The sequence below is a fragment of the Mytilus edulis genome, chromosome 2 (genome assembly GCF_963676685.1).
Source record: "Mytilus edulis chromosome 2, xbMytEdul2.2, whole genome shotgun sequence".
NCBI lineage: Eukaryota > Metazoa > Mollusca > Bivalvia > Mytilida > Mytilidae > Mytilus > Mytilus edulis.
In genome coordinates this window covers 25,891,779-25,917,029 of record NC_092345.1, presented here as the reverse complement: position 1 = coordinate 25,917,029, position 25,251 = coordinate 25,891,779, and the positions used below count along the sequence as shown (strand labels likewise).

At 30.8% G+C, this 25,251-nt stretch overlaps 1 protein-coding gene across 2 annotated transcripts; it reads right to left on the bottom strand.

Moving 5' to 3' along the window:
- Positions 1-1,580: 1,580 nt before the first annotated feature.
- LOC139511824 (tetraspanin-31-A-like) lies at positions 1,581-22,240 on the bottom strand. 2 transcript variants are annotated; one of them, XM_071298925.1, is made up of 7 exons: positions 22,077-22,240; positions 16,030-16,197; positions 15,382-15,585; positions 13,254-13,430; positions 11,879-11,958; positions 4,578-6,567; positions 1,581-4,052 (listed from the first exon to the last, which is right to left on the bottom strand). In XM_071298925.1, exons 1-5 carry the CDS (start codon positions 22,137-22,139, stop codon positions 11,884-11,886), a joined length of 687 nt encoding a protein of 228 aa, XP_071155026.1. In that variant the 5' UTR covers positions 22,140-22,240; the 3' UTR covers positions 1,581-4,052; positions 4,578-6,567; positions 11,879-11,883. The 2 variants fall into 2 exon arrangements, with proteins under 2 accessions (XP_071155026.1, XP_071155027.1); XM_071298926.1 differs by lacking the exon at positions 11,879-11,958.
- Positions 22,241-25,251: the final 3,011 nt, after the last annotated feature.

Below are 25,251 nucleotides of genomic sequence, written 5' to 3'. Positions count from 1 at the left end.
TTTGATTAAGAGCAACAAAAACACATCTATTTCCATAGCACGTTTGTTTCAATGAGACAGAAAACATAACATGACAGATTTGGATCATTACACAAAGGGACACAACTCTGAAGACCTAAATACAAAACACATACGACCATGCATATATCTACATAACAATACACCAAATATAATGACCCTATATTGCTGATAGCATTTGAGAAATAGAAGTAACAACAAAACTAAATCTTATCCTTTGAATGGTGAAGGAGGTCAAGGCTGGATGAAAGGTGTCAGTCATGACATGCACTCCTGACAATCGTTCCATATATAAAACAAAGGTGACCTATTGCATTTAGAAACCAAACTAACTTTAAGAACTTAGCCTTGATCAATGATCCGTGAAATAGTCGAGTTCATGTGAGCCCTGTCTGCCGATCATGTAGACCTCAGAAAGAACCCATATATACAAAATAGTTATCCTATCATATTACTCATAATAAATTCACACTCACAAAACAAAAAACTGTTTTCCAAGCATTTACTTCCATAAAAATGAGGTCAAGGATAATGAACATATTGGGTGAAATTTGAAGGATTATAAAAATAGTTAACTTAATTGCAACCAGATTGTAATATTGACTTTCGCATGTGGGACAGAAAGTACTGAAGCCTAACATCGAGTCTTGCACAAAATAGACTTTGGATTTGGAGGAAGACTAAAAAATTGTATTTTTTGCTGCATTGACAGATTCCACAAGATTTTGTTGTCTGCTTTGTGAAGGTTGAAATTTAGTTTCTCCATATGTGGGTGTTGATATTACTGGTTAAACATTAGCAGATTAAAAAGCTTAGAGCTTGTGAATAGTAACTATAAATTCTTTAATAGGACATTGTTTATTATTTTCACCTTGAAGTATAAATATAATTCCATTTCTGCTCTGATTTTAATTGAACTAAAGATCTTACTAAAAAATCTTCAACCCCACAATCTGTTCTAGTGGCTGAACCAAATCAGGAATTCAGTCAGTGATTTTAAAAACTGCATCTGGATTATTTTGTCAATTCAGAACTCAAATTAAAGGGAGGACAGATATCTCAAAAACTAGTTGAATCCAGTCATCATACCTGACAACTCCCTATTTGTGGGGGATTTCCCCCATGAAAGCTCCCAAATGTTAAATTTGTAAGATCAATTATGTCCACAATTTTTAACAAAACAGATAATTTTTCATTGCTGTAGTCTTTTAAAAGTTTGAAAAAGCAAAAAAAATCAAACATTAAAATACATTTGAAGGCCCCCCTTGAAGTTTTTTTAGGACTATGAGATCCATCTTGCATGTGCAATTTGAAGTTTGCAGGTATGAGTCATATGTTCATTATCCCCAGTCAGGATCCTAGTCGGTTATATTTCTTCAGTTGTAACTGACTAATGTACAATTCAGGACTTTTCATGATGGCTTGACATTGTAGGTATGTTGCCCTAGATATTTCTATTTTTTTTGCTGCTATTGAGTTTGGTGTCTCATTGACATATACTGCACATCTTTTTTCATTCATAATCCTTCCATGTGCACAATAAAATCATGACAACACATAGATAAATAAATGGATTTCTCATTTTAATTAAATAATAATTTTATAAGTAAAGAGATTCACAAATCAAGAAATAAATAATATAACAAGCAAACAAACAAACAAGACGAAACTAGTGAGTCAAAGATGGAATACACATGATGAACAGTGTTCTTAACTACAGAACAACTACAAGACTAATCACCTCTTTAGGACAAGAAAAACTAAATCTTATTTTTTAAGTTTCAAAAGTTAAGAAAAAAACTAATTATTACTTATTTATTTTATAATTTATAACTTCCCATACAAAAACTAAACTTTATTTTAAAATTCAAAAGTTATGAAAAAACTAAATTTTGCTAATATATTTTATAGTAATTCATAACTTGCCATATACGAGTACATGTTTATCTTTTTGTATATTTTTTTCAAACTGAATTTGTGTACGTAAGATTCTAGAACCAAACATTAGATTTAAACTACATAGCTTTTTTAAATATTTATGATTTTAAACATAAAATGTCAAAAACATCAACATATATTACTTGATAGCATATAAAGTAAGTTATGAGGAAAAGAAACAAATTCCTAGCAATTTTCAGTTAACAAGATTTCAAATAAAAGACCTTAAAGTTTAAAACAACAGTAAGTTTTTTTCACAAAATCTTAAGACTAAAGTTGATCGTTAGTTATACTGAAATATGTGAATTACAAGTATTTTTGTTCTTAAGATTTTTTGTGAAAAGAGCCGTTGAACCTTTTCTTCTACTATTTTTTCTTTGAAAATCTTTATCATTCAATAATATTATTATTTGTAGTATTCCATGATCAAGGTCTAATTGTGCTAATGTTTAATTGTTATTATTTAAATATAATTAAAAACATGTGGTTTTACAGCTATAGGGGTGATGAATAAGTTACATTTGTCAAACAGGTGACTTTCAAATGAATAAATGATTATTTTCTACATGATATTTCTAATACTATTTCTCAATAAAATAAAAATAAATTTGGAAAAAAATTAGCACACATACATGTACATGTATTGCGTCATATGATGAGTGATAAAATACATTACCCATGATGTATATTGCATATACCTAAAACAATAACATTATAACAAATCACTTGCACACAATCTGTAGGTACTGATTTAAACTTCACAAAAAACATTTTCATAATCCTTTTAAGATTAAATGGGCTTCTAGTCTTCTACTGTGCATAATTTATATCACATTTAATCTTATATGGCTCAATAGACTAATTCAAATGAATAAGCTGACACTAGGAACTCATTACATGTTACCATTAGATCTATGAGGCCTAGGAACTTTGATCTGTTAGAAGTTAACAATATTTTCATAAGCTATAATAAAACATATAGAAACTGTAATTTTTAATGAATTTGAAAAGTTCTGGAAAATGTATTTTCTTATAGGAATTTGAAATGTTCTAAAAAATGATTGTCTCAAATTTCTTTCGCTAGAGAATAACACCAGAGGTAGTAAAATAGTTTTTGGCAAAATTTTACATACGACTTTTATTCTTGGAATTTTTGTTTAAATATAATACTCTAATTTTTTTCTTCCATAGCTATTGAAATATTTATCAATAATTTTCCTTGCATTTTCAATTACTAAGATGAAAATTTGAGAACTTTGTAGAGTTTTTATTACATTCTTTATACAAAAAAAAATCACCTTCAGACATAGGTATAAACTATTAATGCTAGTACCAACATGATCATAAGTTATAGGTTATTACATAATATTTCACATGTGAGTCCTGGTCCAATATCAGACTGAGGGCTTTGTCTGAGGTCTGATATTTAGCTTATAATTGGATAATACCATGCACAATATTCAAAATGGCATTATTTATTCTGTATTTTGATGAAAACCCACATTTGACTAATGTGTTAGATATTTTTTCGAATAAGCAATTTGTTTACATGGTATAGGTATGCATAAAACCCACACCACATCTAAAATATGTGATAAACTCATGAAATTTTTTGAGTTTAAGTACAGCATTTTCTTCTGGCAGTTTCTCCCAATTATATATATATATATACATAAACATACAATTTCATCATGACATCACTAAATTCACCATACCCTTAAACAATCTCACGATTCACAACCATAATACATTTTAACTATCTTATATATTACACCCACTACTTTGACCAGGCATACATGGCTGATACACTGACCAGCTGGAAAGGACTTGTTCATCTGATATCAAGAGGAATGTCATGGAAGTTTTATTATCCAAACCGAATTTGTATGGAAGTTTTAATATCCAAACCCTATTTGTATGGAAGTTTTAATACCCAAACCCTATTTATTTACAAAATAAAAATAAAAATGAAAATCTGTATCTGTGCTGTTTGACTATACTGCAACTGCTGTAATCTTATATCCAACTATCTAATCCAATAATAAAATAATGTCAAAAAAACTTACTTAATATACAACCAACAATTCAAATTACAACTCAGGATTTCAAGACTAAACCAAGCACCACATTGTGGAAATTTCAACACAGTTATTATTTAAAGGATAGGAATGCCCTTTAATGTCAAGTTTCAAATGTCCCTTTTACACTACTGTAACGGTCAAATAAATCTGGATTTTTTTTTATCGTCATTTGTCAAATCTCATTCTGAAGCTTCCTTAACAATCGAATGGAGTTATATATTTATTGTTAGCTTAATTTAACAAATATTTGAACCACCATTCCTCATGTGTGGAACCCCATTAATACCCTTTTATTATGACTGTAATACAATAATTACAATTAAATCTGATTGGCAAATATTTCACATTATCAATTATGCAAAAAATGTACTTGCAATGTTTATGACTGTTATACTTGAATCATAACTTTTCCATATAGTGACTTTAGTTAACCTTACATTGTATATATGCCTTTTGAGTTTTTATATTAATTTTATATACACATACTTCTACACAAATGTTGACATATAAAATATTCAGCCCTTTGCCCTTTATGACTACCAACTATTGTACAAAAATTAAATATTTTGACTACTTGACTACTTTAATGCTCTTTTTTTGGTTTCAAAGTCAAACCACTAGTTAATACATCAATTATTCCATTACCAAACAATTTGTAAATATTTTTTGTGTTTGAACAAGAAACTGTTCTTTCGTAGAATACCTGTTAAACATTTGTGCACTTTAAAATTAATGCATTTTACAAAATTTTCATCTTAAACATTTTCACAACACACATGTATATCAATGCAGACATATTTTTCTATACTGACAGTAATTACACAAAATAGCGGTAACCCCTTTTATCAATATTACAAATACATAATAAAATAATCAAACATTTCAAAATCATTTTAAAACTGAAAATAACCTTATCAGACTTGTTCTATTGATTCTTACAATACCACTACACACAATTCTTCTATAACACAATCATTCAATGAGAAAAAGAATAACAATGCTAAATACGGAGTGTGTTGTACTTAAAATCAACCATTCTGTTTCTATTCAAACAAAACTTTCTATATCAATCCCCAGAAAACTAGATTTTGATGTATACCAGGTAATGAAATCTTTAGAAAAATATTCCATGTAAAAGGGCTACCAATCTTCCCTTCTTTTATTTTTGTCCAAATATCATTTATACTAGTGCTAGTGTTCACAAATTCCAATGTTATAAACCCTGGCTTAAAATTTTAATAATTACTTAAGACAGGACCAAAATAGAAAGTTTTATAGTTCCTTATTTCACAATATATTTGTCTCTTTTCTTTTTAATTTTAAGGTTATAAATGACATGACTGAAATTAGAAATTTATTGCCACAGTAGTTTTAAATATTTCATTTTATAGTTATGGCAAATGCTCATTCACATGGATGACTTTCATGAAAACAAAAATGTTGAGGAAGACCTGATTGAAAGTGGTGCTTCTGAAGAATTTACCCAGTTTTAGTGTACATATATCATATGTATTGCACATTTAAATATATTTACAATAATTGAGTGTAAGTACATGTACATATTATAATGGCTCTTCACTATCATAGAACAATTAAAACAGATTCAAAAGGAATGATACATCAACCAATGAATTTCAATGTTTTGAGCAAGTATGTAGCCATTTTCACAAAAAAGATATGTTTTTTTTAAATGAGATACACTTACTTTAATATACAATTCAAAATTTAAAAAAAAAGTTATCTTATTTTTTCCCTGTCTCAAAATTTAAATTATATATTAAAGAATCTAATTTCCCTGAAAAATTCTTGTTAGTAGAATAAATTTTGTAGATGCTTGTACAAATTAGTTTTGAGATCTTATCATGCTTATAAATACATAAGTGTATCCTTCTCTTCTTACTTTTCCCTAGTTTTAAACAAGAATGTGTCCATAGTACACGGATGCCCCACTCGCACCATCATTTTCTATGTTTAGTGGACCGTGAAAATGCGGTAAAATCTCTAATTTGGCATTTAAATTAGAAAGATCATATCATAGGGAACATGTATACTACATTTCAAGTTGATTGGACTTTAACTACCTTGACCAACAACTTTAACCTGAAATTTGCACTATCATATTCTATGTTCAGTGAACCGTGAAATTGAGGTCAAAACTCTAATTTGGCATTAAAATTAGAAAGATCATATCATATGGAACATGTGTACTAATTTTCAAGTTGATTGGACTTCAACTTCATCAAAAACTACAAAAACTTTAATCTGAAGTGGGACAGACGGACGAACGGACGCACAGACCAGAAAACACAATGCCCCTCTACTATCATAGGTGGGGCTTAAAAATAGCAATAAAACACAAGTTTCTAGATATTGAGATCATTTTTTTGTGAGCATGGCTACAGAACTGTGGGACTTGGGGAAAATGTCTTATTTAAATAACTATACAGTATATGGATCAAAGAAAAGCATTAGGATTTGCTGAAGGATCTTTCAGATTTCTGTACCGCATTGCTATCATCACTCCAATAATCTGAAATATAATAAAACATATAGCAAATATTGACTTTAGAACATGTAGAAAAAATGATTTAATTTTCACAAGTTTAAGTATCAAATAGTAACAATACTAAAGTTAATTTTCATAGGTTAAAACAGTTGGTACAAAAGTGTCACTGTTTTTATAAATTTCTAAAATATGTTAGAAAACTCCATGCTTATATTATTTTTGTTTTCATGTGTGTGTGCCTCTGTAATAGATAAAACAGAGTTAATATAGACACCAAACGAATATTGGAGTACAATACTCAAACAAGGTCAATCAACAGCAATTTTACATGCATGTGAATCAACAATTAAAACTCAATAAACTAGAGGCTCTAAAGACCCTGTGTCGCTCACCTTGGTCTATGTGAATATTAAACAATGGACACAGATGGATTCATGACAAAATTGTGTTTTGGTGATGGTGATGTGTTTGTAGATCTTACTTTACTAAAAATTCTTGCTGCTTACAATTATCTCTATCTATAACAGTACTTTCTGTGGAACATGTTATTGAAAATCTTCAAATTTTAAGAAAATTGTTAAAAATTGACTATGAAGGGCAATAACTCCTTAGGGGTCAATTGACTATTTTGGTCATACTGACTTATTTTTAGTTCTTACTTTGCTGTACATTATTGTTGTTTACAGTTTATCTCTATCTATAATAATATTCAAGATAATAACAAAAAAACAGCAAAATTTCCTCAAAATTACCAATTCAGGGGCAGCAACCTAACAACCGATTATCCGATTCATCTGAAAATTTCAGGGCAGATAGATCGTGACCTGATCAACAATTTTACTTCCTGTCAGATTTGCTCTTAATGCTTTGGTTTTTGAGTTATAAGCCAAAAACTGCATTTTACCCCCGTGTTCTATTTTTAGCCATGGCGGCCATCTTGGTTTGTTGGCCGAGTTAACGGACACATTTTTTTAACTAGATACCCCAATGATGATTATGGCTAAGTTTGGTTAAATTTGGCCCAGTAGTTTCAGAGGAGAAGATTTTTCTAAAAGATTACTAAGATTTACGAAAAATGGTTAAAAATTGACTATAAAGGGCAATAACTCCTAAAGTGGTCAACTGACCATTTTGGTCATGTTGACTTATTTGAAGATCTTACTTTGCTGAACATTATTGCTGTTTACAGTTTATCTGTACCTATAATAATATTCAAGATAATAACCAAAAACAGCAAAATTTCCTTAAAATTACCATTTCAGGGGCAGCAATCCAACAACGAAATGTCTGATTCATCTGAAAATTTCAGGGCAGATAGAACTTGACCTGATGAACAATTTTACCCCATGTCAGATTGCTCTAAATGCTTTGGTTTTTGAGTTATAAGCCAAAAACTGCATTTTACCCCTATGTTCTATTTTTAGCCATGGCGGCCATCTTGGTTGGTTGGGCGGGTCACCAGACACATTTTTTAAACTAGATACCCCAATGATGATTATGGCCAAGTTTGGTTAAATTTGGCCCAGTAGTTTCAGAGGAGAAGATTTTTCTAAAAGATTACTAAGATTTACGAAAAATGGTTAAAAATTGACTATAAAGGGCAATAACTCCTAAAGTGGTCAACTGACCATTTTGGTCATGTTGACTTATTTGTAGATCTTACTTTGCTGAACATTATTGCTGTTTACAGTTTATCTCTATCTATAATAATATTCAAGATAATAACCAAAAACAGCAAAATTTCCTTAAAACTACCATTTCAGGGGCAGCAACCCAACAACGGAATGTCCGATTCATCTGAAAATTTCAGGGCAGATAGATCTTGACCTGATGGACAATTTTACTACAGTGTCAGATTTGCTCTAAATGCTTTGGTTTTTGAGTTATAAGCCAAAAACTGCATTTTACCCGCATGTTCTATTTTTAGCCATGGCGGCCATCTTGGTTGGTTGGGCGGGTCACCGGACACATTTTTTAAACTAGATACCCCAATGATGATTATGGCCAAGTTTGGTTAAATTTGGCCCAGTAGTTTCAGAGGAGAAGATTTTTCTAAAAGATAACTAAGATTTACGAAAAATGGTTAAAAATTGACTATAAAGGGCAATAACTCCTAAAGTGGTCAACTGACCATTTTGGTCATGTAGACTTATTTGTAGATCTTACTTTGCTGAACATTATTGCTGTTTACAGTTTATCTTTATCTATAATTATATTCAAGATAGTAACCAAAAACAGCAAAATTTCCTTAAAATTACCATTTCAGGGGCAGCAACCCTACAACGAAATGTCCGATTCATCTGAAAATTTCAGGGCAGATAGATCTTGACCTGATGAACAATATTACCCCATGTCAGATTTGCTCTTAATGCTTTGGTTTTTGAGTTATAAGCCAAAAACTGCATTTTACCCCTATTTTTAGCCATGGCGGCCATCTTGGTTGGTTGGCCGGGTCACCGGACACATTTTTTAAACTAGATACCCCAATGATGATTGTGGTCAAGTTTGGTTAAATTTGGCCCAGTAGTTTCAGAGGAGAAGATTTTTGTAAAAGTTAATGCAGGACGACGACGGACGACGACGGACAACGACGGACGCCAAGTGATGAGAAAAGCTCACTTGGCCTTTCGGCCAGGTGAGCTAAAAATGCAGGTCTCAAGTACAAAGTGACTAGATAATTGGTTAATAGACAAATCTACCTATCATATAATTTCACACTGGTTATTTGATAAACCACAAGATGTGAGTGCACCATCAATTGGTATGCAATACAAGTATTCCAGTTACTCATCAAAGGCAGGTGGTAGACTCAGGGAGCTCAGATTCCATCACAATGCATATAGTCAAATAGGGCGAGAAATTTTAGAAATGCTCGGACTTTTTAATATGGAATTTATATAGTTAATAAATTATTATAACCAAGGTAAACAAAAATTAGAATGACCATCAAATATTTATCATGAATATTTCTAAGTTATACATTGTAGCATGTTTGCTGTAGATTTATAAATGATAGCTTTACAGAGGACAGCATGCCGATGATCATGGTCCTTTAAATTATCACATGATCAAATATCGTCCAGAAACCTTATAATAATTCCAAACATGACCAACAAACAGTTCAACATTTTCTCTAATTCTTTGGTCCTTATAAATATTATATGAATTGTTAAATACCGGGGTATATTTTAATTAATCCATTTACCTATACATATGTATATCCATTTATACATAAAAATAAAACTATGTTTTAATGTCTAACTATTAATCTACTATTATAAAGATATAGTTTTGAGAAAATTAGTAAATGTGATAAGTTGCAAGGCATCCTTTGGATTAAAACAAATTTAAAGTGATACAGTTATGCATCTATTAGGATGGTTTGTTAGTGTTTACTACTGACAGAACTGACAGATGTATAAATTATGGCTACTATCAGTGAAATGCATTTAGTGAATTGTGTTTATAACAAAATGTGGTGGTAAAATCGAATAGAAAAGGAGTCTAACATGCTTTTCAATGAAAAGCTAGTGAAACATCTCAATTTCATTTCTTAAGGTATTAATCAACAGAATACACACATTAATAATGTCTAAAATGAAATTTCAAAATATATGCCTTTAATCATCAATCTTTATTTATGTATACTGTATACATTATAGTACTTGCATAACATGTTGAGGTAATAATACAGGCTAAACAGTCCCTAATTATATAAGTACCCAGGAACTCTTTATCTTTGGCCCTCATCCGTACCCATAGAGATCTATCTACCAGCAGAGTCTGGGGCCCCAAAACATTACTCAAAGGTGCCATGAGTCCATAATTAGAACTTGGCCAACAATAAAATTAGATGAAGCCCAGAGATTCAGTAGATCAGAGACCACAGTTATTTCGTAGTGCATTTCTTTTAGATAATAAATTAAATTAAATTAAAATACCACCTGCGCTTTCTCAATAATATTTTTACAGTGCGTTGTACTATTTTTTGGACAAATTATATAAAAATTATAGAAATATCAATTAATTATATCACCGGCTCTAACAAAAATATGGACAATTTTGTGTTAAAGGGGTCTTGAAATCTTTTGACAGCTTTCAAAGTTCTTATTTTTAACCTTTTTTACCTGGACCAAATCACCACTTTAATTTAAAATTCATGACCCAAATTTGTTTACAGTGTAATTTCACCCCTTGCTTGCTATTTGAGGCATAAAACATGGAGAAATAAATTTGGTAGGAGCATAAAAAAAATTGCAAGTAACACACTGTCCACACTAGGGACTACATTCATGGACAACGAAAATCTAAGGATGACAACTGTGTACTCGGACCAGTAATCTCGAAACACTGTATCGAACAGCATGCAGACTGATTTTGTTGTTAGCTGTAAAATAAGACATGTTAGATGACAGTATACATATATTTATATAGTATGTAGTTAATAGAACCAACAATATAACTAACAGGAAGCATAAGCAAGAAACCATGCAGGAAAGGAGAAATCCTCATAATCCTTCAAAAATCATAATTGTATATTTTAAAATATTTATACATTATTTGCATTTTATTAAAAATTTAGACATGCTACTAGGTAATGGCTTACTGCAGATTTACTCTTTGAAGGGTTGAACATAACCACCAGCGATAATATCGGCGTGTACAGATATTTATGAGTTTTTGGTGGGAAAAAGCATATTTTAGGGAAAGTTAAAGGCTCAGACTGTCAAATATTAGACCAAGTCATACAACAAATCCTAAATAGTTCATCTTTGGACTTTGTTAAAATTTACATATGAACCATTATATGCATTTTTTATGATGAAGAGAAATGCATAACAACCTGAATTTCATTTTTTGTAAATTGTAGATTTAACAAATGTGTTAACTGCTTACAAAGTTTCTTTTATTTACTACATGCTATGTTAATTTTTTTTTATTTGTCAGTTTTTGTATTGAACTACAAAGGGAGATAATTTCCAAAGAGGCAGGTACAACTTTAGTACATGTATTAATTTTTCACTGCTTGCAGTATTTCCATTCATTTGTTGAGAAACATTTGTTATTATGATTTATCTAAAACTCAAATCAACTGTTCTTATAAAATCAACATTTCTATTGTATTAAATATACCCTTTTTTTTTTTTTTTTATAAAAAGAAGACCTTGTAATTAAAAATCCATTGTCACTTCCTTATTCTATAATAAAATATGATTAAAGTATTTCTGTGTAAAGCTATGAGGATCTTTCTAGAACTGAAACAAGGAATTAAAAGCCAAATACTAAACCAAAAATAAAAAACCAACACCACTGACCATGCAGTGTTAGTACGTACTAATGTTAAAGAAATGAGCTTGGGTTTGCTCGCGGATCTTTTTGGTTTCTATAACGTATTGTTATCCAAACACCAATTATCTGAAACACAAAATATCATCATGGTTAAACTAGTGCACGAAACAAACAATCATGATAATAACGTGAAACAACAAAACAAACATGTGCAAGCAATTATTCTAGCAGGCTTATTATATTAATATTTACATGCTTAAAGGTACCATTCAGTTCAACATGCAGTATTTTTTTTAAACTCATGCCCCAATATCGTAAACCTTGCTTTTCTTCCAACAAAAAACTCAAACACTTGTAACATATTGGTAGATAAAGATGACATGAAGATGTTTTAAAGATCTATCATACCAAGAATTGTTATAAATTGGAATTGTATTGTATATATATATATATCATAGCTTGTTTCTTATAGAAAATGCAAACTACCATATCAAGTACATACATGTAAAACAACTGATGAATTTTAAATTCTGAAGCTGTTTTTACATGACATAAATTGTAATATTCATATTTTAAGCCAGAACCACCTCTTTCAAATTACTTTGAAAATATAAACAAAGTCCCCCTTAAACCACATTTTGTCTTTTAATTTAAGAAGTTGCAAATCATAAAATATCTGTCTAAAGAGGTTCTGAACACTTTATTCTTCCAGATCTACATGTATATAGACTAGTATATACAGTTCTAAATAATCAATTTATATTTTACTATGTGTTTTGCAATAGGAAAATCATAGATAGATCATTTTAATCAAGGTAAAAAATATTTAAATAATAAACTGCTCTAAAATGAGCCTATGATAATGTTGCTCTTTATTTTATACCATTTAAGAACAATAAACATGACAACAGAACTAGAAATCTGAAAATATTGAATAAGTATGCATGTATTAAAATATATATTTCTTCTCAAAATTTAACCCAGCAGTGTTAAATCAAAAGTTCTGCAAATTTGCATGAACACATTTTTTAATTTTTTTCTTCCCTAAAGCAGGCTTCTGTGAATTCTGAAAACACCACCTGGACTAATTAACTGTTTGAACGTAGAGAGATAGTGAAAAAATCATTCAAAAATACTGCAGAAAATCTCTATCAAAGGGTAGATAATTGACTATTGTGTTGACAATGCTCACAATTCCAATTTTTTTGGGTCTTTTAAGAAAGCTATTTCAAACACTTTCAACATCCTCAGCTATTGCTATTGATTTTAAACCAAATATCACAGTTAAAAGCATTATTTCTATCTCTTAACAACGTAGACATCAAAGTTTCAATTAAACATTGGTTAGCCCTTATACCTAGCACTACAAAAGAATACTACATGTATGTGCTGGCTGTTTTATAAACTCCTCAAAGTCTCACCTCTGTAAAACTGAAGAAGAGACCAACTCCACCAGTGCTTGAGAAAGCTGTGTGTATTGCCTCTTTCATCTCTGATTCACATGGTTTACAAATGCCACTATATGTTAATGTCTCATTTGGTTTAAAATTAGGTGAACAGACAGGATCTGTTTGGTTGTTACCAGCACAGCATGCCAACTGTTAGAAAATGAAAAAAATAAAACATGTTCATTATTTCTGTTCAACATACAAGATAGTCCGAGATGACGTCAGAGTAAGCTCGGACTACATACAAGATAGAGTATAAAACTTTTTTGATAAAATATTGAAAGGTTGCCTTATTTACAAAAATGTAAAAACTTGCAAGGTTAACTTTGGATGGACAACTCAATATAAATCAATATTACTTTGGGAATAATTTACCCAATGTTGCTTGAAGCATCAAATTAAAGACACACAACCAGGAATTAATTTAACATAGCAGTGTGGAAGGTTGAAGCTGTGGAATTATTTATTTTCTTGGGAACAGATTTTCGTGGACTGAGAAAACAGTGCATTTTCATGGATATTTGATATTATGGTTTTTAAAAATTCTGCATACTGCAGCATACAACGTTAACCTTATAGAAAAAAAATATTCAATGAACACTTAAATGTATGGTTCCTCTATAACAAGGAAATCAACTTAAAATTGGTATCCAATGAATAATAATTAATCCACAGTATGTGTACATATAGTTTTTAGACCTATCTCAAGCTGGTGAAAATTGCTGCATCACTACTTTATAGAGCACCAACATGACCAAGAGCTAGTAATTTAGTTGTAGTGTAGGTTTTTTTTAGCATTGTTTATCAGATATGAAGCTGTTTTGTATTGTTTCACATTTTGTGAGTCCTGGGCCTTTTATTTCCATTCTTTATAATATACAGCATGGGTTTTGCATATTGTTGTAGGCAGTATGGTGACCTACAGTTGATAACATCTAACCCATTAAGTTTTTTGGTGAAGAATTGTCAAATTTTCAATCATATCAAATCTTGTTGGTTCTAAGTAAATCAGTTGTGCAAGTGGACAAAAATTAAATATCATTGTAGTTTGTACAAGTATATGTTATGAAAATTTATCACTAATCTTTTTTTATCACAGCATTACTTTCAATTTCCCTCCGACATGTTTTGCAACACACTATTAAACAAATATATGTATGCCATATTTATTCAAATACCCGGTAAATATTTCACAAGACACAAAATAATGAATAATTTAATGAATAATTTATAATTACAGACCCTTTAGAGAGCATTAGGACCTTAGCTGCCTCTCAATTATAGTTTAGATATCAGAAATGAAGCCTTGTAAGTTGCTTTCCTCATTTTAATTGTTGATTATTTTGTCAGGTCTATGTCTTTAAATTTTATATCAAACTGTACATCATTGATTTGAATTGTTAACTGTTGCTGTGTTGGAGGCTGTCCCATGACACATAGTTGTTACAACCTAGTCATAGTGCTTTTCTGGGATCTCAATGGATATATCTCATTGGTAATCTTATAACTTCTCCATATTTCTATACAAGGGGTGTCCAAGTGGACAGAAACCTCTTTGAATGCATATTGATCATACAGAAAAGAGGAATATATTCTATTGAATTTTATCACCATCCGGCCTATATCCTTTATTATAATTATATGTCTTTCTTCAACACAACAGTGCATAGTTCTTGAAGCTTAATAGTCATATATAATTTATAAAGCTTAATCTAATTCTGTGCATACTGTGGATTCATTTATTTTTGTGGGTACCCAATTTCATGGTTTGAGAAAAACTTGCATATTGTGGATATTTAATTTCATGGTTTTGGCATACATTCCTATAGAAAAAATTGTAATTTGTTGAACATTAAAATTTGTGATTACCCTTTGGCTTTACCCACAAAAAATTGGTATCCAATGAAAATTAATGAACCCTCAGTATTACATTGAAAAGACAATCTGATTTCAATATAACCCACATGCAACTGAGGCATTTGCCGCTAGTAAAAGAGGGTGGTAAAAGGTTATTTTAGTGCAATGTGTTTTGCAGTTTTTATTTCACTTTTCACATTCTTCCGTGCAGATACCCTGTCTTTACGCCCCTTGTAAAACTTACCTTTACACAGGAAGGATGGGGATATTTTATGGGATCAGAATATCCGCAACAATCATATTTGTTTTGTACAGCTGTTAATGATTTTTCACTAGCTGCAGTCCAGGCTTGATTTGCAAAGTAACTACGCTGTTCGGCATTAACTGCAAGACAGGCACATGCTATAGAGAACTGGAACAGGAACAGTAGAAATAATATTACCATGTACTGGTACACTGTTAAGGAAGTTGCTTGTAAATACAGTTCTTTTGTAAGCTCCCACCAGACATGTGGTACATGTAATAATTTTTGCAATAATCATGATTATAATAAAAAAAGTGGAATAAACATCTGAATTTTAGTATATACATGTACATAATTGACAGCACTAATCCTTGTAATTGCTGGTATGTAAAATTTTTCATATATTTATAATTTATATGTATTTTGACAGTTTGAAAAAAATGCCCTAACTTTTTTAAGTCATCTTGAAATAACCGAAACTGTGCATGCTGTGAAAAATTACTGGATCCTTTAATGTATTACATGTAATTACATATATGATACTGGAATGCCTTCATTTTCTAAAAGAATCTTCAAATTTTTGCCAATCAAAAGAGTGTATATATACAAAATATTGTCATTAATACAAGAAACTGCAAAAAAGGATACAAAAAACAGTAAGACTTGGTGATGTTTAACAGCTCCTAAATAACCAATGATAGCTATCAGCATCAGGAACACTCCAGAAGCAATAACTCCGCCCACTAATGACAAACTGACAATGATTGACACTACCTTGCTATATGCTGAGACACCAATTAGAATCAAGGCTACAATCTGAAAAAAAAGAGAATATTTGGATTAGGCTACATAATCATGATAAACATTTGATAAAATTGAGAATGGAAATGGGGAATGTGTCAAAGAGACAACAACCCGACCATAGAGCAAACAACAGCTGAAGGTCACCAACAGGTCTTTAATGAAGCGAGAAATTCCCGCACCCTGAGGCGTCATTCAGCTCCCCCCTAAACAAATATATATACTAGTTCAGTGATAATGAACGCCATACTAAACTCCAAATTGTACACAAGAAACTAAAATTAAAAATAATGCAAGACAAACAAAGGCCAGAGGCTCCTGACTTGGGACAGGCGCAAAATTACAGTGGGGTTAAACATGTTTATGAGATCTCAACCCTCCCCCTATACCTCCAGCCAATGAATAAAAGTAAACGCATAACAATACGTACATTAAAATACAGTTCAAAAGAAGTCCGATAAATGGATAACATTAATATTTGTCCTAGAAATACATGTAATTTGTCATGCCTTCAGCTTTATATCTGCCTGCAAATTAAAATAAATCTTGAACATCATAACTTACAAAACACATGCTAGTATACTTAATTTTAAAAATTTCAAAGCACTCTCACATACCTAACATCCCCACATTGATACTTAGCAAACAAAATCTCACCAGGTTCCCAAGATTAAAGGTTTCCCCAAAAAGTAAACTTTATGATATCTACTGTGAAAGGACTTTAATTCGTGGGTATCAATTTTCGTGGTTTGAGCATTATTTACATGTTCGTGGGTTTTTAAATTCGTGGATTTTAGTTTTCTAAAAAAAAAATGAAAAATTAAAGCCTTTAGAAACAAAGGTTACAAACAGTCTGGATTGAAGGAAATTGCAAAGTAAACATTGACCCGTGTAAATCGTAGTGATAACACTAATTAACCCATGATAAAGTGATCATCAGATTTAAGACCAAAAGGTGTTAATTAAGCCATAAACATGTCACCTAAAGAAAACATTAACATAAACAAATGCTATAAACGTATCTTGAATTGTCAAATAATTCTTATCAAAATCAAGCCCAGCATGAAATTATTATTTCCCATATGTACGAGAACTAGAGGGATATAAAATGAACACTTTATCATACTAGCATATCAATCAAAAATCTTTTTTATGAGAATTTAAAGATTTAAAGTTGAACAGTTTAGGCTATTAAAGATTAAATGGGTATAATTCTGCATGTGGTTGTAGTTCTGTGACTGCTTTTAACAAAAATGTTTAAAGTATTCTCAGATTTGGCGTTATTCAATATATTCTCTAGATCATATTGATCAATAGTCAAACCTACCGATGGGGATCTTGCCATGTCTCGATTTGGACATTGGTTGTTTTATTTCGTTGGACACTTAAATTCGTGGATCAAAACATCCACGAAAACCACGAAAATTGGTACCCCACGAATAAAAGTACTTTCACAGTATGTAGTATGTGCTCAGTCACTACTGTCTACATGCATAAAGTTTTAACCAAGTTTCATGAAATGCTGTTGTGTGGTTTCATAATATTTGCTCTGAGAAACTGTTGCATTAGTATGTATAAAGGTCAAAATTCTAAGTTCAAAGGGACATACCTACTGGAAAAAAACAGTGAATCATAAAAAAAAATTAATATGTTGTCAATAAATAAGATACATTGTATATATTCATATCTACTTGGTATATTCTAATAACATGTACATGATGTACACAGATTCGATAATTCAAATTTTTTATCCTATATAAAATTATAAAAAAAACCTGCATGCAGAGAATGGAAAAGTGTAAAATGAAACTGTACGGTAATCAGGTATACAATGAAATACAACTACAATGTACAAATTTTTGAAACACCAGCCACATGGAAAACATTTATTCATGATGTGTTCTACTTTATAAAGTACATACATACACCATGTACACAGTCACATGTAATATACATTTAAACTCAAACATGCCAAAATACATTGTAAATGAAACATTTTGAAATGGTAGAATATATCTAGAAAAAGATATTCTAAAAATGAAAGATTATATATTTGATCATTTATTATGTCAGATATATGTCAATTGAGTATATAGACATGTTAGAACTCTTAAACTTTAAATGAACTTGACACTACAATTCATAACAGATCATATATAAATAAATTTGGTACTTTTATTATTATTATCTCCTGTGCAGAATAGAGTATCAATTTAACTTTAAAAGGATTATTTCCTTTTGTTATTCTGATGAATAAAAGATCGCATGAAAAAAAGTTGTTAAGATCATGAAGATAAAATAATCTGTTTTGGACAAAAGTCACATGCTGGAGGCATAAAAACACCAAACCTTCACTTGCTGGAAACTGATTGGTCACTACAATACTAGATTATAACGATTACAAGCATGACAAGTTCAATCTGTAGCCAAGACAAATATACAGCTGTTACCACTATACTGCATTGGATGTATTCATTTGTTATAAAACATGTAAAATCAATAAATCACTGTGTACAGAGTGTGTACCTAATTAAATCTGTCATTCATAAAAACATCGGCATTTTCATGTGGTACATTTGTATCTGCAGCACTGCAAGCAATTTCAAATAACACAAAATTCATATATTAACACACTAAACATGACCAATAAACGTACATCAAAGAATAATGTGGATACATACATGTACATGTATCAGATATCAGGAGACTGGAATTCAGTGGTTGTGCATGGTCATTTGTTAAATCAATATTGTTAATTTTTTTTAAATAAAAGATGTCTTTTTAAACATGGTTCATTTAATACAAGAGGATGCCAATAAATTTCATCTTCCAGTAAAAAGCAGTTTTGCATTTTCGAAACTGCATTTAATACATTTGTAATAATAAAATAAATAAATAAATAATAAATATATATTTTATTTGAGTGTCACACATTGATTGATACAGTACATATATACAAATAAATTTAAGTAATATCTTTAAAATTCAATCAATGCCCAGCCAAACATTTGACTTATGAGACACTTTAAAAGCATACATGTACATATTTACAATAAACTGCATGTTAATTTAATAGCAAAAAATGTTTCTAATCAATCCACATTATCATGATTATCAGCTGTGAACAGTTGTAGAACAGATATTCAATAAAAGTTTATGACAGCCAGAGTAATCAGATAAAATTCTACATGTTTTCTGACTATACATTTATTGTATTTCAGTATTTGGCCATTGGCATGGAATTTGTGGTAAAAACATCAAAACTCTCATGTTAAGTTTTTTTTCTGCTAGAAGTTTAGAACAAAAAATATGAAAAGAAAAATATTCAACATGTTATACATGTTATATGTCAATTTCTATTCATATACCTTTTAGTGTTTTATTTGTTTTTTTCAATTAAACATGTTGAACTTGTCAAATGCTTGTTTAAAAGAAGTAATATTTTGGTGTATATTATGTAATACAAATGTAATATGCAATGTAACTGTTAATCTTATTGAACATGTTGAATGACAAATGAATGAAATTTAATAATTATATAATATTATCACATGATAGTTGCAGTTGCCACTGGGATGGATTTGTGGTCTTGGTATTTCTATGTTTAAATACTATAAAGAGTTTTGTTTGTGTAAAACATTACATTGCATTAAGAATATTATCATTATTTGACTTTATATATAGTCAAATAATAGTAGGAAAAATTTCAATACTCTTTTGACATGTTTGAAGGTTAAATTTGTTTATTTGATTGATACAACTTTCAAGTTTATCATAACTTGAACTGCACTGGATTGGAATTTTTAAATATATCTATAACCTTCAATTTCAAAAAGCATTTGATAATAAGCATTGATAAGCATCATAAGCATGCTACATGTAAGTGAAATAAACATGATAAAAATTATTATAATTTACAAATAATCATGATAATGCTCAAAAATTTTTTTTGTTGCAAATTGCAATCAAATATTGCTGAGGATTGAACTACCTTTTATCATGTTTATTCATGTGCAGATTTCCACAAAAATTTACATAAAGATCTATCAGACATTTGAGAGTACAACGTACATGGAGTACAATGTTTACTTCATCCCCTATTACATGTATCATTGTATTTATAGATGAATAATCATGATAACTTGTATAAAGTGCAGACTGTTGACTATTTGAAACCCCTTACTTAAATGTACATTAGATACATTAATCAAAATACATGTATGTCTCTGCCAATATGGAATAAAATAAATCAGTTTAAAAAAAAACATATACATTTTGGATTTCCATTCCACAATTGTTTTTGCTTACTTGAGGATCGTCTCTTACCTGCTTACCAAGCTTACCCTCAGGCTCTTTTTAAATGGCTTTAGACATGTTAGAGATAGATATTGTTTTTTAGGGGTTACCATGGCCACAATTCAGAAATTAAGAGAGTTGTGAAGGTTCAAGAGGGAGACTTCAGCATGTGTAGGTAGAAGTCATGGAAGTAAGTGATCAATCACATGATTAATTTTCACCAAATCAGAATACTGTTAAGATTTGTTCTTATACTGTCATGACTGTGCTGATGGATAATGTCCTAGGCTGATTATGTTGAAGGAGAGTCTGGCACTCTCTAAAAATATTTAAACATTATCCTGCCGCCACTTTCTTTATGTGCCAGGCCCAAGTTACAATGTATGAGTCTATAAATCAGACGTTGTCGTTTGTTGCTGACTATCATATTTGTTTTTCATACAAAGTTTTTTTTCCTAATAATTCAGACCCTTTTTACATTTGTCATTTACTGCCTTTTATACATTGTAGCTTCCTGTGCAGTATGTGATGATAGGTTCAGCTCATTGTTGAGGGCTATACAGTGCAGTGTTTTCCATTCGGCATTTAAGCCGGGTGTGCCGACCACCTTCTTTTGAAAGCCGACCACCTTTCGATTTTAGGAGGTGGTCGGCTTTTTTTTCAAATTTCGGATTTTTTTCGGTTCCGTACCGTTAAAATTTGAATACTAATCGCGCCTCGCTGATTTGTTTTCATTGACAAAGATGGCGTCCAATCGTCAAATTTCAATGTTTTCATTTATCAATCGGGGTACAAGAAAGGCAGATGACGATGATGATAAAGAAAATACTAGACCAAATAAGTTAAATAAAATTGATAGTAATGTTGAAGTTGTGGAAATTGAACAAAAATCAACCAAACAACGGAAAACACACGCAAGTGAAGACAAATATGAGCAAGACTTCAAATGGCTTATAGTCACAGAGGAAGGATACTACTGTTCTATGGGCCAAAAATACGGCACAAAAGCAAGAAACAGGACATAAAATTGTAAATGAAAGAAGAGAGAAAAGAGATAAATTGTTGAAAAAAATCAAATCAAAGAATATTTGACAATTAATATGACTACGTCTATTTATGTTTGTTCAACTCCATTAAATGTGAATATTATACTAATCTTTATTTTTGTGACCCCCCACGTGCACCCACAGTAAATTAAAAAAAAACGGGTGGACATTTAAAAAAAACCCACCCGGTTGCAAGTGATTTTTTTAAAACACCCACCTTTTCTCTTTTTAATATTGCTGATCATTGTTGATTTAAAAAACATAATCATAGACTTCGTCCCCATTCACAGGTAATGCCTGCCTCATATTACTAAGAAAATATATTTCAAAAATGGTTTAATAAGATAGTGATACCAGTCAAATCTTTCTCCAATACATCCCTGTTCTCAGATGTAATTAAAATTTCGTGTCAGTGCAACATATCTTATGAAATACAAATGCCATTGACACACTGACAAAGGGTGTATTTTTACAACAAAAAAAACCTGTTATAATTTCAGAAATTAATTAACACTAAAAAGCCTAGGTGAAGATAACAAAACTAAAACTTACGAAATATAACACATTCAATGCTGCCAAAGCATTTTTAGAACATGAAAAGCCGCCACAAACCATAATTGCTCGGCTAAAGGGTATTTTTTTGGTAGAGAAATAATACTGTTACGTTGAAAGTTCCAACAAACCGACCATCACGTGATAAACCGGAAGCACTTTCTGATAAATCTGTTTTCGCATTCAAGAAAAAAGGAATACCATTCTTTTCACCTTTCCCTCTTATAAAGATAATAGTATGTTATGTTTTATAAATCAAAAGTGCAACATAATGTTATCCGAAAACAATGTATACCATGAGTGCGTTCGCATAATGCATACAAATCAGTTTCGTTAGGGACGACATCAAAAGTTCAATGTAGGATAAAAAAAAACTTATATTAATTCATATAATTTCACTGACCCCCCCCCCCCCCCCCCTAACCACCCTCTTAACTTAATTTGAAAAAAATGATTGACCAATAAGGATATATATAAAATCGATGTCAATTAAACAAAACTGACTTGCAGCAATAATCCCAGATAGCAATACTTTGTTGGGCCAACATTGGTGATTGGTTGGCACTGTTGGTGAATAGTTGGCGTTGGCAGCACAACAAGAAACCGACGTTGGCCCAACAAAACTCAGCCAACAGTTATTTTGACACTATTGGCCCCTTGTTGGCCCAACAAAACTCAGCCAACAGTCATTTCGACACCATTGGCCCCTTGTTGGCCCAACGACTTTCCGCCAACTGTCATTTTGGTGTTATTGGCCCAATGTTGGCCCAATATTTTCTTACCAACTGTTATTTAAGTAGCTTGCCCAACGATATTTGACTTACTTTATCCATTGATTCAGTGTAAGATCTTCTGACTGAAACTACTGAACCAATTTTAATCGAACTTTATTTGAATGATTCTAGGTTATCGTAGAGAATATAGATTGTGTTTGAAGGGCATTGAGGACTTAGTAAAAAATTAAATAATAAAGTCTTACCAAATAGGACTATTTTAAACCGTCTGTGCCAAGAGCTAGAAAATTCTTAGTATTTTGAATAATTCAAAAGTTTTTAAAACAGTATTTATAAAAAAAAACCCATATCATTGATATTTAATGACAATATTGAAATATGAGCCAACATTGTGCCAACAATATGCCAACGTATTAAGTTCTTATCTCCCCATTTTATACCACAGATTTTTTTTTTTTTTTTTTAAATATTATTTCAAAATGCGAACCAAAAAATGTGCTCTTCATTCTCTTTATCTACTATTTTCAAATCTGTGTAGTCATTTAAATGTATTTATCTTAATGTTTGAATAATTTTATGCACAAACAAAAAATACTTAAAACCAGCCCAAAAAAACAAATAAAATTTGAATATAGTTTCTGCAAATTGTTAATCTAGTCATCTAAAATTCAGCTGCTCATTTGACACGAGTGTGATTTCACACTCTCCACATGACAGCCGAAATTGACCTACCATCATAATATACATTATGTCATAGAGTTAAATATACCTTAATACGTAATATGAAATGCATGAAAAACATGTTTGACAGACTAGACTAAAGCCATCGTTGGCGTACTGCTGTTCGACCAACATTGGCCCAACATAATTTTAAAACTAGACAACGTTGGTAGACTGTTGGCAAATAGTTAACATTGTTGGCAGTTTGTTGGCAAATAGTTAACTTTGTTGGCATACTGATGTTGGGCCAACAAAGACCCAACATGTTGGGCCAACTGAGGGCCGATGAGCAAAATGACGTTGGCCCAACATAGTTTTCCAACGTTGGCCCAACAATGTTGCCAACAGAATGCCAACATTGGCCCAACACATGTTTGCTATCTGGGATGACCCCCACCCCCAAACTATTTGAAATAAGTTTTTTATCCTTCATTAATTTTTTGATGTCGTCCCTATATACCATAAATGTAATTGGGTATTACATCTATGTTTATACGACCTATTAAGGTTTATGACCCCTTTGGTAGCCATGTTACTATTTACGAATATTTCAAACTGCAATAGTACCAAAACAGCAAACTGAATAATAGAGATGGGCTATTTTGTACACATATCAAGGGGGGAAATCGTACACAGCTTTATTTTTTTATATAGTTTCATTGCATTTAAGAAGGGGTGTTGTGACATAAAAAAATAATATTTTTGATAAAATTTTAAAGGGGCACTAGCTGTCAAATTCATTGTAACCGATTTGACTCAAATTCTCATATTTGGTTTATAACAATGTAAAACATTTATCCAAACTATCAAAAGTCTAAAATAAACAGTTTACAGAGCATGGGGTAGATAATATATAGGTTCGTTTCGTGTGTATTTTAGTCCAGACGCCATCTAATTAACTATCGATTTGACCTCAGATGACCATATAAGCGATGTAAACAAAAATAAAGATACAAATAGATTAAACCAACACGTGCAATTGCATTTTTATAGGTCTGTTTGATTTTATTTTATAGATTAAAAATAGATGTTTCTCATTGTTTTTAACCATATAAGAATGATTTTATGTGCATCGAATTAGTAATCAAATGATTTACCGTAGTTTCACTTTCATTGTTGACATTCTTTTTCTTTAAATAACCAGTACACGTACAATGCATGCGTTGTCAATCTCTAGCTAGGGGTTAACTTGAAGTTCACATGAATACCGGTTAGAATGACGATGACGTTTTCACTTGCAAGTGAATCAGTCAAAAATTATGTTTAATCGCTTATTTCAACAAAATTAAAGGAAATTGATTGCTAAAAGCAAATTATTATTTCATTATTCCAATTTGATTAATGATTGATCTAAAAAAAATCATACTTTATTTTTTTTATATATATCGTAGCTAGTGCCCCTTTAAACATAGATTACTCACTTGTTTTTCTATGATGTGCTAGCGTTTATTGTTTACAAAAAGTCATAAACAACCTTTAAATTTAAAAAAATAGAGTTACTAAAGTCTAGCACAATAATCCAAGAAGGTGTACATGGTGTACTTGAATCGGTACAAAAAGTCATATTTATATTTGTTTTAACTAATATCTAAATTAATAGAATTGTTTAAAGAAAATCATTGCTAGCACTGTTTGCATCAAACCTCTATGTATCAAGCACCGAATTGCCAAATAAAAGAGTACAAGGAGAAAGGCTGTGGATTTTCTACAAAAATCTTAGT

What these genes read in the sequence shown, in the direction of transcription:
- LOC139511824 (XM_071298925.1), bottom strand. Translation starts at nt 22,139, where the DNA reads ATGGTTTGTGGCGGCTTTTCATGTTCTAAAAATGCTTTGGCAGCATTG. An exon ending in ACCAAGTCTTACTGTTTTTT is followed by an intron (nt 15,586 to 16,029) that starts GTATCCTTTTTT and finishes ACAGTGTACCAG; the next exon opens with TACATGGTAATATTATTTCT. An exon ending in CCCATCCTTCCTGTGTAAAG is followed by an intron (nt 13,431 to 15,381) that starts GTAAGTTTTACA and finishes ATTTTCTAACAG; the next exon opens with TTGGCATGCTGTGCTGGTAA.